Here is a 16400-nt window from a genome sequence, read left to right on the forward strand (position 1 = left end):
AAGAGTATAAGTAAATCAATGTTATTTATCTATTAGTATTTCAAACATAGAATACAAGCATGTATATAATCTTTGGAAATCAAACAACACATTTTTTTTATTTGAATTATACCGACGAGGTATTCAAAAATATATTATCGTTTGAATATATGTCGACCCCATATCAAACGAATGGTTTATGATATTTATTGCGGCGCCAATTATTGTTACCTGCACAATTTGGTGATAGGAGAGCTGTAGGCAATTTAAGTATCGATTCTATAATTCAAGTGAAGGCGAAAATTACAAAAATGAGCGAATTTACTAAAAAATTTTTAATTTCATTGGTCCAAACCTAGTAAATTGCTCATTTTTGTAATTTTCACTCTTACTTAAATTATAGAATCGATACCCTCAACAGACATGCGAAATTTTTGAAACTGATGAGCGATGCTATGTATACACAATTTAATATTTAATATTTGTTTGTGGCTGAAAAAATACATACTCATAATTTTTAAAAATTAAATTGATTTTCGCATTGTAATGTTACAGTTGTAGAAAAACAACGGTTTATACTTATAATTTTTACACAGACTTTCGTACAAATGTTAAAAGATTATTTATATTTATACTATAGATTTGTACTTTGATATATTTTTATAAAATAATAAATTATATATATATTTCACTAACTATATTTATATATCAAGTATTTTATCATTTATAAAATATTTAACAGAACTTGTGTATGTATGTGTAACTATTATGCTATTTTACATGAAAGCAGGAGATAAAATAACATATTTTTAAATATATATTGTACAATTATTTGCCATTGAGAAACATTGCTATATTCCACATGTGTAAAAATTTTATGATGGCTTGTATGAGTACGTGTCAACATAAAACATTTAAATTGTGTATGATAAAATAATATAAATTATTTAAATTAATCTATATATATAATATTCTCTCTAAGATTATATCAAGATATATACATCTGAAATAATATCAATATCAATATTTAGTATTATTGAAGCATTGTTATATTATTAATTATTATCAAAAAAACGTTATTTACAAAATCACAAAATGTACGCAAGTTATTTAATCTGTATGGATAGTATACAATACAATTGATGACCGAATAATTAACAATTGTGGTAATATTTATAATTACTGTAAAATTTCTGATGGATTTTTTAGCATATAATGTATGATTCGTTTTAACAAGAAACTGTTTATGTTAAATTTTGATATATTTATGAGGAAAATAATGGATCAAAAGAAAAACTTTAACAATTTAAATAAATAGTTATTTAAATAAAATTTAAAAAAATAATAAATTACATGTATACATAAAATATTGTCAATCTGATTTAATCTCTCAATTATTAATTTTTCTTTTCTGTATTTATTATTTTTCGGATAATTAAATCAAGTTTTTATTAAAACTATTATACAATATACATTATAAATAAATTTAAATCATTATAAATAATCTCAAAATTTTACAATAATTATCATAAATATTACCAACCATCATAATTATTCAATCTTTGATCACCAGTTATATTAATTGTTATTAAGAGAAAGAATAGAGATTGCTACATTTTATCTAAAAGAAACTCAGGTTATTATTTTAACTCTTATTATAACCGGAATTTAATTATTTGCAATATTCAATTAAGATGACCATCCACAATAGATGTGCCAGTAGAATGATGATGGCAGAAACATTGTCCAGGTGAAGTAAACACTCGACATCTTCTGCCAGTTCTTGTTATTGCCATACAAAGCAATTTCGGCAAACCCAATGGGGTGACACTAGAATCATATTTTTTAGTCGTTTTATGAATTACCGATCATTCTATCGGTGTTACAGACCTTCGAGATCGCGAAACGTTCGTATTATAAATACGACGTTTCAATTCGGTTGCGTCCGATATATCATTAATATCATTGTAATATTCTTCACGCGACGAGTTCATCATATTGGAAGAATCGCATTGCGTTTCATCGTCCGATATATCCAAAAACTCCCGTTTGTAGTTGTATACGTTCTCACGATTCTTTTTCAATGGTCGATATGAACAGGAGAGTGTCTCGTGCACACTTAAATTGCGTCGATTGTTCCAAGAAGCGATGAAATGTACCAAGTCATAAATTTTCTCTAAAAAATGATTATTGTCAAGAATTGTCACTTGACGATTTTTCTTATACAGTTTTTGTTTCAAATCGAGAAAGTACCTTTGCAATAGTTTGCTTGCAAAACAAGAAAGTTATAGAATCCCTGCATTATTTTCATTAATTTTGCATGCAGTCGCATCTTTGCCATAGAACTAAAATATGTTGTGTGTTTATATGCATTTCCATTCATATTATGTCCATTCTGGGAGACCAGTTTAACTGGTTCTGTCTTCTTTTCTGAACTGCTTGGCCCAAACATATTTTGTATTCCCAGCATTACAAAATGCACTGCATTATGAAATAAATGCATTAAATAATCAATCAAATAACAAATCAATATTAGTATATACATACACACATATATTATATATTGTTTTAATGTATGTTTTGATTTGTAAAATACTTACTTGCAGTGATTAAAAATATCAGCACTGTCATAGATGTAAAATCTAGAGAGGCTTCCATGCCATGTTTCAAGTAAGTAACAAGATTTGCTGGCACTATACCCAAAATGCTAGCTCTAGTTAAAAATGGTGCTTGTAAAAACGCAGCGATTATCATCGCCACTAATATATACACGACATGTGAAACTATGCGATATATTTTTTGCACTTGTTCACCTAAAAAAATATAAATTATCGATGTATATTTCGATTTTATAATCTATAACAAAGTTAAAGTTTTTAAATATAAAAAAAAAATTATATTTAATGTAATTAATTTAAACAAATTTTTTTCATGCAGTTTTGTATAATAATGTACCGGTATCGTCGATGTAGTCGGTAATCCATCCCAACTTTTGATCTATTTCTGTGCGCATAATATTAGTGAGATTCCAAATATATTGAATAGTATCATTAATTTGTGCGAGTTTCTGCATCGTCTGCTCGTAATGGTCGATGGTTTTTTCATGTTGTTCTAATATATGATCAGTGCTACTTTCGATTTTTTCCCAAATTGATCGCATTTGTTCTTTTATACTGATCAAATCTTGCAACACTTCCTGATGATTTGCACCACGTTCAATAACTTGTTGCTCGAGCTCTTTATGCGCCTTTTCTGAAGAATATATTAAATAAATTTAGAAAGTCTATATATACAATAAAAAAAGATAAAAAATGACACATATGAAAAGCATTTAGTACCTAATTTATCTCTAATATCTTCCGTCATGCTTGCAAGCAGATTGTGCCCAGTTCGAATTAATGCCTTTTCGTTATTCAACTCCCTCAAATTCGATATTACAAGATTGTGGGCTGTTGCTTGAGCATCCTTCAAGTATTGTTGCTGTTCCAAGAGTGCTTGGTTTCCCTTGGATAACGACGACAGAGCTTCTGTTGTTTGTTCTTGCAGATGATCTTGACTTTGCTGTATGAATCGTACAATAAATAAAATTTTCATTAAAAACAAATACATAAGTAAATAATTAAAGAAACATATTTATCACATTATACATATATATATAGGATATAAATACTTTCAAAGACTTTAATCCCTCAATTTGAGAACGCGCGGACTGCATCAGCGTATTGACAGTTAATTCTGTAAGAGCACGAAATTGTGTATTTCGAGCTGCGTAACAAACCGCTCTTGCTCTATTACTCATTAAATGATATGCATTCCACATGTCGGCATCCATATTTGTTGTACACTGTTGAAGGGACTAAAAAAATAGAAATTATGTTTTTTTATACTTACTATAAGTTATATTATGATTTTCTTGTATACATACACTTTCTGTCAATAGCGCACTTTTTTTTATAGCAAATTTTCAGCAATTATTTCTATTTATAATTCTTTTTAATTAAATTAAAATTTTATCATCATTAAATTTAAATATTCTATAGTATTATATTAAAACATCTATGAACAGCAACATTAGATACTAGTACAATGCACCGTATGTAACTGAAAACTTTGGGGAGGTCTTCAAAAGTAAAAGGAGGGGGAAGTGTACAAGTTTGAACAGGAATGGAATTTATCCCCTCAATTTGTAAAGGGTATGGATATTCTGCAGTACTTATCTTGTATTATATGTTTTAAAACAGCATATGAGTCTGCTTTTATATATTATTAACAAATAACATAAATCAATAAATTTTAATAAATATGGCACTAATGTAATTCTGCTGCATGACCATGTTCTCTCAAAATTGCATTTCTTTCAGTACTATTAAATATATGAGGCATTAAATTGTACATTGAAAATTGCAGAATATAATAAAATAAATGCAAATTTGTTAATTAATACAATAAAATGTACCTGCTAATTAAATTATTATTTAAATAAATTTTTGACGATGAAATGTTATAGTTTTGATTAACACAAAACTAATATAAAACATAATATAAAAAAAGTAAAAAAATTTGTTGTTTACGGATCATGCAAAGAAATTATATTTTTATCAAATATATACCATTTCCTCGGTGCAGGGAAAGATCCTCCTGCCTTCAACCGCTGATTGGCAATTTAGAAGATTCACACTCAGCTTTGCGAGCTCTTCCTCTGTCATATCGGAACATGAGGTTCTAATTTTCACAATAACTTTGTGTTGACAGATCTCTAACGGAGAAGAAACTTTAATATCTGTTAACTTGGCGGCCTGTTGGAGAAATTTTTCATCCTCCGTCATCGACTCATAAGGGATTGAGATCAAAGGTACGCCATCATTAACTGAAACAGTTGTGTCATCTGTTTTTGTTTGCCATATCCAATCTATTATAGCTGCAGTGCCAAGTTTACAATTAAACGACACCAAAAATATCAACAATAAAAGCTTGCAATCCATTTTCAACTGGATTGCGTCTAAATTAATCTGCTGCCTAAAAAAAGGAAAGAAAAATAATAATCTCTGAATATATAATTTTGTTTTGTAATTATATAATCGATTGATGAGGGATGCATGCATGTACAATTATCTAAAATTATCAACGATTTGTTTAGAAATAATTCAGTGATAAATCCGACAGTCATAAACACAGGTTATTTTCTTACTCCAATTGCTTATTACGATTTAAGTCCGTTGATGAGGTGACGGTAGAAAATCGTGCGTACACGCAAACCACAACTAAAAATAGAATATGTCGCGAATTCGATCGTCAAGTTTCGACCGCGGTTTACACATTGCAATTATTACAATTACCTATCGCAAAACAATGTTGAGTTGTGTCGAGTAAGCGTTGAGCGTTTCTTTTTTACATTGTATCAGCGAATTACGAGCCAATAAAAATAATCCTTTCCTCGAATTCAAACGCGATGATAAGCGATGACAAGTATATATTTGTCACCTGTTTCACATATCCGTCTATTTTAACGGTTGTCCCGTTTGAATGCATGGCGGTTCGTTAACGAAACCCGCCATTTGAAAGGGGGAGGGGAAGAAGGGTCCCGTAAAATATAATATACTTGTTTTCATCTTCATAGTATACAATTATTTTTATTTATTTTTCATCGTCTCCTCGTGTGTTCGAAGATTATGCTTTACATAATTAGAAGGCAAATTAGAATTGTTGTCGAAGAGGAGGAAAATTACAAATATGTTTCTGATTTAAATAAGTTACGAAGTTCCAAGCCAATCGCAAACTCGGATAGCCGGCACGTGATCATCTGGAATTTTAAAAACGACGAATCATCGCACAGCATCGTATAATGTCAAAGCATAAAATTTTGTAGATTTCTACTATTTTTTCTGAGTATGTGTAAAACTTAAGCACAATTCTCTTTATAGTTTGAAAATTATTTAAGTGTTTAAAAGTTGTATTGATGCTTACGAAAAATCACATATTGTAGCATTTATTGACAAATTTGATAAAGAAAAAATATTGCCAGCAAAATAAAAATTTTAACATGTATTAACAAAATTCTATTAAACATTTGTGCGAAACTTGATTTAAATTCACTTACTGCTTTAAAAGTTATTTACTAAAAAATTATAGCAAAATGCTCATAGTAACCCAAAACCTTTCTGTAAATTTTTTTTATTTTTCTCTTGCAGTTGGCTTTAGAGTATATTCACAATCAAAAGTTTTTGTCATAAATAAGGAAAAATATTAATTATAACTATCTTTTTTATGGAGACGTTAAAAACATATTATTTTTTGATACTTTAATTCTTTTTATAATCTAGATCAATTTATTTCTTTTTCTAAACAGTATAAACGTAAGAAATATGTTTTTTTTTTAAGTTTCGAGAACTTTTTGCTATTATTGTATACACAAAACATCCTTAAGTGCAAGCTTTTTATTTTCTTGAATATAGAATTCATAAAAATTTGCAGGAATAAAACAATTCATGTTATACATAAATAAAGAAGTAATTGAACATTCGTTAAATAAAAAAAAATATGTATACACAAGAATATTTTTTACAGAGAAATATTATATACAGTCTTCATTTCTTCTCAGGCATAACTTCGCTTATGCCGTACATCCCGGCTAACAAACGCCCGTGAGACGTAGATACCGGTTCCTTAGGTGGTAAATATGGTCCTTTCTCGCCCATGTATACGTAACTTTGAGATTTATTAAGGAAAAAATAACGCAAATATTTGAATGGAAAAAGGAAAGTCGAGTAAGAGAATAAATTGCTCGTACGTAATTAAAAAAAAGAAGATTCTGTTGACAATTTTAAAGATATAGACTTGTTGCAAAAATTTTAAAGAAAAGGATACGGCAATCTTAAAATCCAGTATGCGCTTTGTGATAGTTTGATCGGTTCTTCGCATCCGGTGACGAATGTCGGGCAAGGTGGAGGACCAGGTTGAATCCGGGGGTTCAACGTGACGTGTACTGGTGCTTTAGGTGTCACCACGTGGATTCTCATTAACTGAGCGATCAATGGTTTCGTCTGTCTGAAAATGGAAAACACATTTATCCGATGAGTAAATTTATACACAAACTTTGTATTAAAAGTCGAGATGTCGGTATAATAAAATTGTATGAACCTGCAAGGGCACGCAAAGTAGAGTGGCATATCGGCTGTGCTGGACGTCACCTTATTTCCACTATCTTTCACTATACCATTTCCAGTGGTCTTTAGTACCTTGTCAGGCGCGGACGCCATGAATCTGTGCCCGCGTGGGCACTCGTATTCCACGCCGACGAATATCTTTACCACAAATTCTTTGCCGCCCTTGGACTTACGACCACGAACGGTATTAATGTTTTGGAAATTTTTGCCTCCTCGCGAACAATAGCTTCCATGAATCCCGTGATCAGATCCTGTAAATCCCATTATAGGCCACAAGGAGTTACTACGCTCCTTTTGATGCTCCAATCTATAATACAATATTTTTTTTAGATTTTTTTTTATTTTAAAAGAAGAGAGAGAGAGAGAGAGAGAGAGTTGAAAGCAACAATCTCACAAATGTGATGGATATCTTTTCCTCACCTGACAGTCACATCCCATGGGAGTAGAAATGCGGAGGTAGGAAATACCCCGGTTTGATGCTGCAATCCTAAATTGTGAGAATAAAGACTACTCGGTCCCAGGCATATCAGGGACCAGCTAGAGAATTGCGGTAGCAAGCCGGATGGTGATTCGGTGTGTAACATTCCAGGCAGGTATTCTGTTGTCGATGGTTGTCTAACCAAAGATTTGTCTATAAAAAACGTGCATATCTATTGTACATATTCTCACATTTAATCGCGCAAATTAACGACAAAGTAAAAAGTAATGCGATAAGATACCTTTAGAGTTTTCCGCGTCGCTGTCAGTGACTTCTATGATAACTTTCTGTGAATCACTCGGCGTGAGACTTGTTTTGCCGCTCAATCTGGGGATATCCTCTCCGATCGGATCGCTCGTCATCGACGATTGACCGCCACTACCATAATCTGTAATTCCATCTGTAATGTTTCTTAGAAATTAATCAGTTAAAAGCTCGGTATACACGTGAAAAAAATGTTACGTCCCCTTTAATGTTACTTGCCATTCAAACTATCGGTTCCTAAACTACAGGCTTGCATGTCTTCCTGGGGCGTAGAAGATCCATTGCGACTGAAGGAATCGTGGCGTTTTCCCGCTGAAAATAATTGCGCTGCTCTGCGCACGAAAAGAAGAAAATGTATATTTGTCTATCTTATTTTTCTTTTGGAAGAAATCTTTCAAATATAATTCTACCTGTAATTGTGTGTACTAGGTTGAAACACGGGGAACTGTATACTCTCCAATTGCGCGCAACCGCATTGCTTCGCTAACACTTGGAAATAGTCGTAATTGGCCTGTCGTAGACTGAAAGGATCTTCTCTCGAACCTTGAATTCGACCACAATTGCAAGCACATACATATCTAACTCCACTGCAATGTTCTCTGGTAGATAGTTCGCTGAAAGCAATTAAAAGGAAAGAAATTGGCAATTGATTGTAAATATAAATAATTTATACAGAAATAAATATAATACATGATCTTTCTTTCTTATAGAGATAACATACTTATCGTCCTCTCTAAGTTCAGTTTGTTCTCCGCCTCCAGCACCTTCGCTACCTCCCTTGTGAATGGGATTTGTACAAGGATGACCCGTGAGTGACAATACTTCGCACATTTGTCTGCCAGCACGCCAATGTTTGTCACATTCGGCCTGTAACTTTTCACTGAACTCTTCGAACAACGGACCGCGAGCATGCATCTCGAAAACTGCCATCGCATGCGCTAGTTTCGATTCGTGATACGCTCTAAAAAACGTCATTTTAGTTAGAATATAATCTCTTTTTTTAATCGCCATTATCTCAAATAATTTTCAACCTTGTGTAATGCTGTGGTAAATTCTCCTGATATGCTTGTAAAGCTCTTGGAAGTACTTTGCTACATCGGCTTTTACTGAATTTCACATCAGTATCTAATAAATTATGAAGTGTTGACAGTTCTTTGTCGGTCCCATAAATAAAATAATCGAATACCTTGTTTGCTACTTGGCAAAATATATTCAGAGTGGGTATCTATAAATATCACTCATTTTAAAAGTAGTTCAATAGAAGTTTGACTTATCTAATATTATTTAATATATTAATTTCAATATTAATTATATTAATTTTAAATCATTATATTGATTTGGCATTAAACTAATGATACAATTCCTGAAGAAAACGCACTTCGAAATAAGCTGGTACAGAGTGTCGGCCGACGTTGTCATCAAACCCTTTTGCAAAAGCCAAATTTATGTGTTGTTGCAAAAATAGTTTAAATGAGCGCGTTTCTATAAATGAATGAAAATTATCTTTACATGTATAGCACAATTTTTATTTTATCTCCATTTGTTTCTTACCAATTCCAGTATCATCCGTTACAATACTATTTGAATCTAAACTGATGAGACTTCTCGATGTTGTATTGCCAGAACTGCTTTTGCAGCTTTGCATCAATTTTCTTGCCATATGACTCAGTATATCCCTTGAATCTGTATTTCCGGTATGCACATATACAAATTCCTGATTAGCTGGTATCGCAAACAAGGAATTTGAACTAAAAACAAAAACAAACAAACAAAAAAAAAAAAAAAGATTTCAATATTTTGTTAAGTTTCAACAATATTTGATATGTTAAATTTTATACCTGATATTGGTAACAATTCTATTTTTCCTTAACATATGATAAATTTGATCTTCGAGGGAATGTTCTAATTTTTTGATATTAGCATCAATGTCTGGATTTTGGAACACTGTAGGACAGGTTTCAAAATAAAATAATACTCGCGGCGAGCATGGTCTGATGTTTGTGATCCAATCTTTAGGTAGATTATGAATAGAGTTTAACACATCGGAAAGTCGTGGCGAGATTTTCTGCCTATCATAAAAAAGCGTTACAATATTATTTTATTAGATAAAAATTTGAACCAACTAAATTTAATTTATGTGTATGCATATCAACATTTTTAATAGCATACAAATTAAATATGTAATCTGTGCTCAAAAAACAAAACTGATGCTAACCTGACTGTATCCATAGCATGAAAAAGATTTATGTAACTATAATCAAAGGTATGAGTCGGATGAGTAAGTATAATCACATGAGATATATGAAACAGCACTAGGAGTGCCTTTGCATATTTATCTCTCATATGTGCCCATACACTGAGAAAGTCCTTGCAATCCTGATTTTTTGTGAACTTGTCATATTCAGTTAAAAGTGTATGAGTATCCAAGAATCCTCTCAAGTGCAAGAAAACTGTCTTTTCACGAGGATTATAATATCCTTCAATTTCACACTAATAAATAAAAAAAATAGCATCAAGATACTTCTTGTTACTTGATAAAAACTTCCAGATATTAAAAAGAAAAAATATTTCACCCAAGAATCTTTGTCAATCTCTGGTTCATCCAGATGATGTAACTGGAGTATAGAACTGAGCATTTCCATCTTGCATCCTTTAGCTCGATATTGAGACTTACCAAATACGGAGACAATCACTACCTTCTGATCAATTTGTGGAAAACTATAAATACAATGTTATATGTGAAGAGAGATTAACAGTATATCGTATAAGTTTTCATAAAATAGAAATATAAAAAAAATTTTGATAAAATACAACTTGATACCATAATTGAATAAAAAATTCTTTACCTGTCCACATCACATGGTAGTTTAAATTTGTGCGGTCGCATTTATGAGCCGGTTTATATATTTGCATATGGATATTTTTTTTAAATAAATATTCCGAATTTATCAATATAAAGTTATAACAAAAGTTCGGATATTATTTGAAAAATTTTGAATAAATATTTAAACGAATTCTGCTTATTTTTGCATCAGAGCGATTATTTTTTATTCTTGGACTTTTTATACTCTATGGATTTTTCTACATTTTAATTGCTCTTTTTTTTCTTTCAAACTTAAGCCTGCGGCATACGGTACGATTTTTCGTACTGATTTTGTTTATTGATTCGTTGCGTGCTGTTTAGCGAAGTATTCTATGTATTCCAATCATAAGAGTGTTACTAGTTTTGACTTCACACGTGTAGATTATCTTACGTGTTAGGTTAATATTCTAGCAGAAGCAGAGAGAAGCCTGAGAGCGGCCATCCCGGCGTTTTCCGTACGATAGCTTTTCGGTCCCGTACAGCAGCGCCTCTACGTCCATTTAACAGCCGCTTGGAACTACATAGCAACGTCCACTTTCGATGGCATGGTAAATCACCGTTTGGTGTGAGTCCGTGCTACGTCCAGAATTGTAAATTCACTAATACGTCCCGCATATAAATGTATTATTAAAGTAAATCTCGATAAAACAATTCTAGAAAACAAAATAATTTTTGGATAAAGTTCTGAATAGGTGAACCCTCCGATTTTTTTGAAATAATTTTTTTAAGATAATTCTTATACGTATAAAATAACTTATTTTGTATAATATTTTTGTTATCTTCGTTAAATGTTACGTACAATAAAAAAATATTTTTCCTTCTACGTAATGTATAACATATATCTGTATTAAAAATTATTTTCCCCCTTTTTATTACTTTTGCAATAAAAGTAATTTAATTTATTTTTCAATTCTTATTTCATTTCATTTTAAAGACATAACGAAAACATGACTTCTTCAAAATGAAGGTTGAAATAAAAATTGTTATTTTCGATCAAGCTGTCAACACATTTTGTAATAAAAAAATTATCTTTTTAAAAATACCATGAAAATGTATATATCACAAAAAACTTGTACATAGAAATAATTTCATTTGAAAAAGATTATAATCAAAATCTTTTAAAAAAAAAATGATGTTAAAAAAATAATCTATACTTGATAAAGTTTAATTTTAACATAGAACGCATTATTGATAGATTTCAAAATTTGTTAGCAATAAAGATTTATGTCTGTTTTGTTGGCGTTAATAAGAATAAAATGTAAAGATCACAATCACAGTTGAACAATTGCATAAATCTGAAACTAGCAGACTTTATCACGGAGAGAAATCTATATAGATTTCTTTAATAGATCAATTATATATTATTATATTTCATAATTACACATATAAATATATATATTAATTTATATTTATCACACACAATCCTATATATATATTTTTATTATTACATATTATATATTTAACAGTATTTTCATATATTGTCTTGTTGTTCGTATATATGTTATCCTTATTATTATTATTATTACATATTTACATTCTTTGTTCATTTAAATATATAATATTTATATTTATTGTTTTTTATATAATTAATATTATAGTTATTGAATACCGTGTGCCAACATATATACACAAATTATACATTTTATTATACATTTTATAGTATATCATGTTATTATGTGTGTGTATACTTTCTTAATTCATTACTATTATATATATCTTGAATGTCATTAATAATAAGAAAATGTATGATTTTACAATTTCTTAGCGTGATCATATAACTTTTTTTATTCCGTGATAAAATCCGCTACTTTACGATTTATGTAATTGTTTCAACTGTGATTGTGATCTTCTAGGAAATTGAAAAATTCATGCTTCTTTGTCTCATTACCAGAAAATAATATTCACTGCACAGAGCAATATGATTTTTGATAATAAATCCATAATGATGCAGTGACGCAGTAAATATTTTTTCTTATACAATGACGAACTATAAGATACATATAATACTAAAGAAAAAGAAACTTATGTTCAAATATATTGTTTTGTTAAAATAATGCTTACTGCGTTTTATGTTGTTTTATTTATTGTTACCTTTTTATTTGCATTTTTTAGCTTACTTTTTTGTTTACCTTCTTTTATAAAAATATTTACTATTATTTATTATTTTTACCTTTTTCTTCCTGCTTCATTTTTTCGCTCCATATTTTTTCTTATATAATGGTGCTCAAGACCTATTTTGACATACTTTTTACTTGCTTAGAAACCTTTTAACTTTTTTGGAAGAAGATGTATTACCTATTTTTGCAGCACGGTTATTATATCTCGTACGGGAATATAACTTCACAGTAATCATATATTTTAACGCTTGCATTCGATGATCATAACATTCTTCATTTTTATCTAGCCATCTTGGATGTCTTTTATTCGTTGCGAATATACATTCAGTCACAATTTAATTAAGAATCTGTGTGGATGCCCAGTGATATTGCCACGTACGATTAAATGCCATCAACTGTGATTTAGTAATACTTGTAAATAGAGTTGTTGGGCGCACTAATTTTGTCACTGTTGGAGCATCTTCATCTTCATTTGGATATTCGCGAAATTCTATATATTTTTCATTTGCAGCCGATTTGTCCATTGGAGTTTTCACCATATCGTTGCGACAATGTTCACAATTGCTTTTTGCAATACTTCGTCGCGTCACAAATCCAGCGAAAAATGCGATAGCATTTTCATCATAATTGCTGTCAAATGAATTTATATTTTCAATCTCCTCGATATCACATTCTTTAAGAAGAATATTTTCAGTAAGCAATTCGCTTTCGGGTTCGTCATATTCTATAGCAGTATTGCTCATAATATTTTCTATTCTTTTAACGAGTCGACTTGGTTGATTTGTATGAGTTTCAATTTCTGGGCATTGAACGTTTCCTTTATCACTGGTTTGAATGTATCCTGTGGAAAGTAATATGTCTTATAGACAATCGGATCATTCTTGCGGTTGGATTGGGATTAAATCCTCCACGTTGTCTCAGTTTGGAAAATAAATGTTCTACAGAATCTTGATTACATAATCCTGTCGCAAGTTCAAATCCTTCATATTGACTTGAAAGTTTTTTGAAAGTTTCAAGAATAGCTCTTACTGTTATGATAAAGCCTCTAAAACAAGGAATTTGACTTATGCTTTCTGCTGATTTAGACCATCTTGAACACCATTTGATAAAATCTGTTAATAGATTTTAAATATCTGAATTTTTGGAGGATAATGGTCGTTTGCCACCAAATGAAATCTTTAGACTGTAACTGTTGCACGCATCAATAACATTATTTAAGAGCTCTGCAAAATCAGCTGTTGCTTGCCACGTATTTGTATTTAATTCTTTCTCGTGGCCGGCTGTTTTTATTGCGGCTGCAAAAGTATGGCTGAATATCTGGAATGCTCTTTTCACATTCATTAATTCAAAAGTATTTGGGCGAATGTGTGTTTCTGTTATATGAGATAATAAATTCGAACCTCCTTTTATGGCATTATCAATAGACCATGTCATTTCGAAATCCGAATATGACGCGATAATTTCTCTATTGTAGTGTTACGTCCAGACTCAATGGAAGGAAGAGTCAGCGGGAGGGCGTAACCTACTTACCTCGAAACACACTCTCTTTCTTTCGTTTCCGAGACAAGTGTTTCCGAGTCGAACGAACCATACAGGGCCTTAGACAGGTCAACGACCGGAAGGGTCGCTCTACTCTATCGAAAGGCCGTTCGATCGGTGGTCCCTTTTCGGTAAAGGAACTGAATCCTTATTACCCAAGATGGGACCCTGTGCGATTTCGGGTAACGGGAAGGAGGTCGGGTTAATGAATTACTCGAATTTTAAAATTTAAATTACATTTATTCAAAAACGGAATTAAATAATTTTGAAAAAGAATAATTTTTAATAATGGAACATTTGATTTAATTTATGAACTCGTAGTAATAAAATACATTTTCTTACATTCTAATGTGCGTGTAAAAGTGTGCGTGTGTGTAGGCAAAGAAAAATTATGTTATCGCGGGTGTTATAATGAGTGCGGAGGACATCAACCGGAATTAAACGGGGAAACTAAACTTTAAATTCCGGTTGGCATTTTACAATAAATAATCTTTAGAAAGTTATTTGAAATAAATTATAAAAGGTAGGACAGTAGAGAAAAAAGGGGGGGGGGACTATTACAGGTCTAGGAGTTGCACCGTCGAGGGAGAAGGGGGATCAGGATTTTCCAGATGAGGAGATTCGGAGGAGGTAGATGGATGTTCAGGGGGAGAAGGTGGAGTAAGATTTTCCGACTGTGGAGGATGTACAGAGAAGGTAGGCGATGGGGGATGCACGGGGGAAGAGACGGGGAAATAAGAAGGGGAAGAATAATGAAAAGAGGAAGTTGGAAGACAAGGTCGTAAGTTGTGTATTTGGTGTGTTTGTTTTTGCCTATTATATATTTTAATTAAACGATGCGTTCTTAGGTCGAAGGAATGCTTATCTAGGTTAAATTTCTTATAATCTATAATGTAATTAGGATCCGCGCCCGCCCGAGCCAATTCTTTTCTTAATTGTCTATTCCGACGGTTTCGTGACCCTTTGATGGTCGCGCACGAAGATTGATTTAATCTTTCCACTAAGGAAAGGGGCCGTGATGAGTAATAATAATAAAGAAATCGAATGTGAAGAAATTCTTAATTCACGAAACAATTTTTGGAAACTTAATTAACTGAATAATTCTAGATTTCAGATCCGGGTAATAATAAAAAAAAAGAGTTTATATTTTATATTTTTATATGAAAATTTTCGGACGAACTGGGAGCAGAAAAGACGACAAATGTAATCGAGAGTCGGGCTGTAAAATACAAGTAATTCGTGGTGACTGATAGGAAGTCGAGAGTCGCGCTGTAAAATACAGGTAACTCGTAGTGATTGATAGAAAGTCGAGAGTCGTGCTGTAAAATACAGGTAACTCGTGGTGACTGATAGAAAGTCGAGAGTCGCACTATAAAATACAGATAACTCGTGGTGACTAATGGGAAGTCGAGAGTCGCACTATAAAATACAGGTAACTCGTGGTGACTAATGGGAAGTCGAGAGTCGCGCTGTAAAATACAGGTAACTCGTGGTGACGGATAGGAAGTCGAGAGTCGCGCTGTAAAATACAGGTAACTCGTAGTGATTGATAGGAAAGTCGAGAGTCGTGCTGTAAAATACAGGTAACTCGTGGTGACTGATAGAAAGTCGAGAGTCGCACTATAAAATACAGATAACTCGTGGTGACTAATGGGAAGTCGAGAGTCGCACTATAAAATACAGGTAACTCGTGGTGACTAATGGGAAGTCGAGAGTCGCGCTGTAAAATACAGGTAACTCGTAGTGACTGATAGGGAATCGAGAGGGAGTTTCGAGGTAATGTTTCAAGGGAGGAAGAATGAGGATTAAGAAAGAGAAAGTTACACAAAAAACAATCAAGATCTAAGTACGAAGTATCGAAATAAGGTACTGATTGATCCAAGAATTATTTCAGAATACGAGACGTAAAATGATAATAATAATAATAATAATAATAAAAGGAAGGATAGAAATTGAAATTGTTCAACCCACTTACTACTTGAGAATACATTGAAACT

General features: G+C 31.7%; 2 protein-coding genes and 1 pseudogene across 4 annotated transcripts; all 3 read right to left on the reverse strand.

Annotated features, from left to right (window-relative positions):
- Positions 1–692: 692 nt before the first annotated feature.
- Positions 693–5556, reverse strand: LOC138933902 (protein brambleberry). 3 transcript variants are annotated; one of them, XM_070297075.1, is made up of 9 exons: positions 5316–5556; positions 4590–4995; positions 3650–3835; positions 3318–3540; positions 2935–3231; positions 2580–2792; positions 2233–2460; positions 1870–2155; positions 693–1809 (listed from the first exon to the last, which is right to left on the reverse strand). In XM_070297075.1, exons 2-9 carry the CDS (start codon positions 4959–4961, stop codon positions 1665–1667), a joined length of 1950 nt encoding a protein of 649 aa, XP_070153176.1. In that variant the 5' UTR covers positions 4962–4995; positions 5316–5556; the 3' UTR covers positions 693–1664. The 3 variants fall into 3 exon arrangements, with proteins under 3 accessions (XP_070153176.1, XP_070153177.1, XP_070153178.1); XM_070297076.1 differs by lacking the exon at positions 5316–5556 and adding an exon at positions 5168–5306; XM_070297077.1 differs by lacking the exon at positions 5316–5556 and adding an exon at positions 5168–5306 and having other exon boundaries at positions 694–1809; positions 4590–4846.
- An 842-nt stretch (positions 5557–6398) lies between these two features.
- On the reverse strand, positions 6399–11213 carry LOC138934196 (nonsense-mediated mRNA decay factor SMG8). The gene is made up of 15 exons (XM_070297677.1): positions 10731–11213; positions 10458–10602; positions 10100–10374; positions 9723–9953; positions 9436–9632; positions 9263–9366; positions 8916–9109; positions 8606–8845; positions 8295–8498; positions 8104–8216; positions 7862–8020; positions 7563–7773; positions 7117–7449; positions 6844–7023; positions 6399–6684 (listed from the first exon to the last, which is right to left on the reverse strand). Exons 1-15 carry the CDS (start codon positions 10769–10771, stop codon positions 6564–6566), a joined length of 2748 nt encoding a protein of 915 aa, XP_070153778.1. The 5' UTR covers positions 10772–11213; the 3' UTR covers positions 6399–6563.
- Positions 11214–12995: 1782 nt separating this feature from the next.
- On the reverse strand, positions 12996–13743 carry LOC138933917 (uncharacterized; annotated as a pseudogene).
- Positions 13744–16400: the final 2657 nt, after the last annotated feature.

The sequence above is a fragment of the Polyergus mexicanus genome, unplaced genomic scaffold (assembly GCF_030449975.1).
Source record: "Polyergus mexicanus isolate NDT 795.1 unplaced genomic scaffold, iyPolMexi1.0 SCAF_6, whole genome shotgun sequence".
Taxonomy (NCBI): domain Eukaryota; kingdom Metazoa; phylum Arthropoda; class Insecta; order Hymenoptera; family Formicidae; genus Polyergus; species Polyergus mexicanus.

Excerpts from the sequence above, each read along its gene's own strand:
- LOC138933902 (XM_070297075.1), bottom strand. The coding sequence starts at position 4,961 with ATGGATTGCAAGCTTTTATTGTTGATATTTTTGGTGTCGTTTAATTGT. Across the intron at positions 3,541-3,649 it reads AGGGATTAAAGTCTTTGAAA|CAAAGTCAAGATCATCTGCA; the intron begins GTATTTATATCC and ends CGATTCATACAG. Across the intron at positions 2,793-2,934 it reads CGACTACATCGACGATACCG|GTGAACAAGTGCAAAAAATA; the intron begins GTACATTATTAT and ends ATATTTTTTTAG.
- LOC138934196 (XM_070297677.1), bottom strand. The coding sequence starts at position 10,771 with ATGCGACCGCACAAATTTAAACTACCATGTGATGTGGACAG. Across the intron at positions 9,954-10,099 it reads CATGCTATGGATACAGTCAG|GCAGAAAATCTCGCCACGAC; the intron begins GTTAGCATCAGT and ends TTTTTATGATAG. Across the intron at positions 9,633-9,722 it reads AGAATTGTTACCAATATCAG|TTCAAATTCCTTGTTTGCGA; the intron begins GTATAAAATTTA and ends TTTTGTTTTTAG.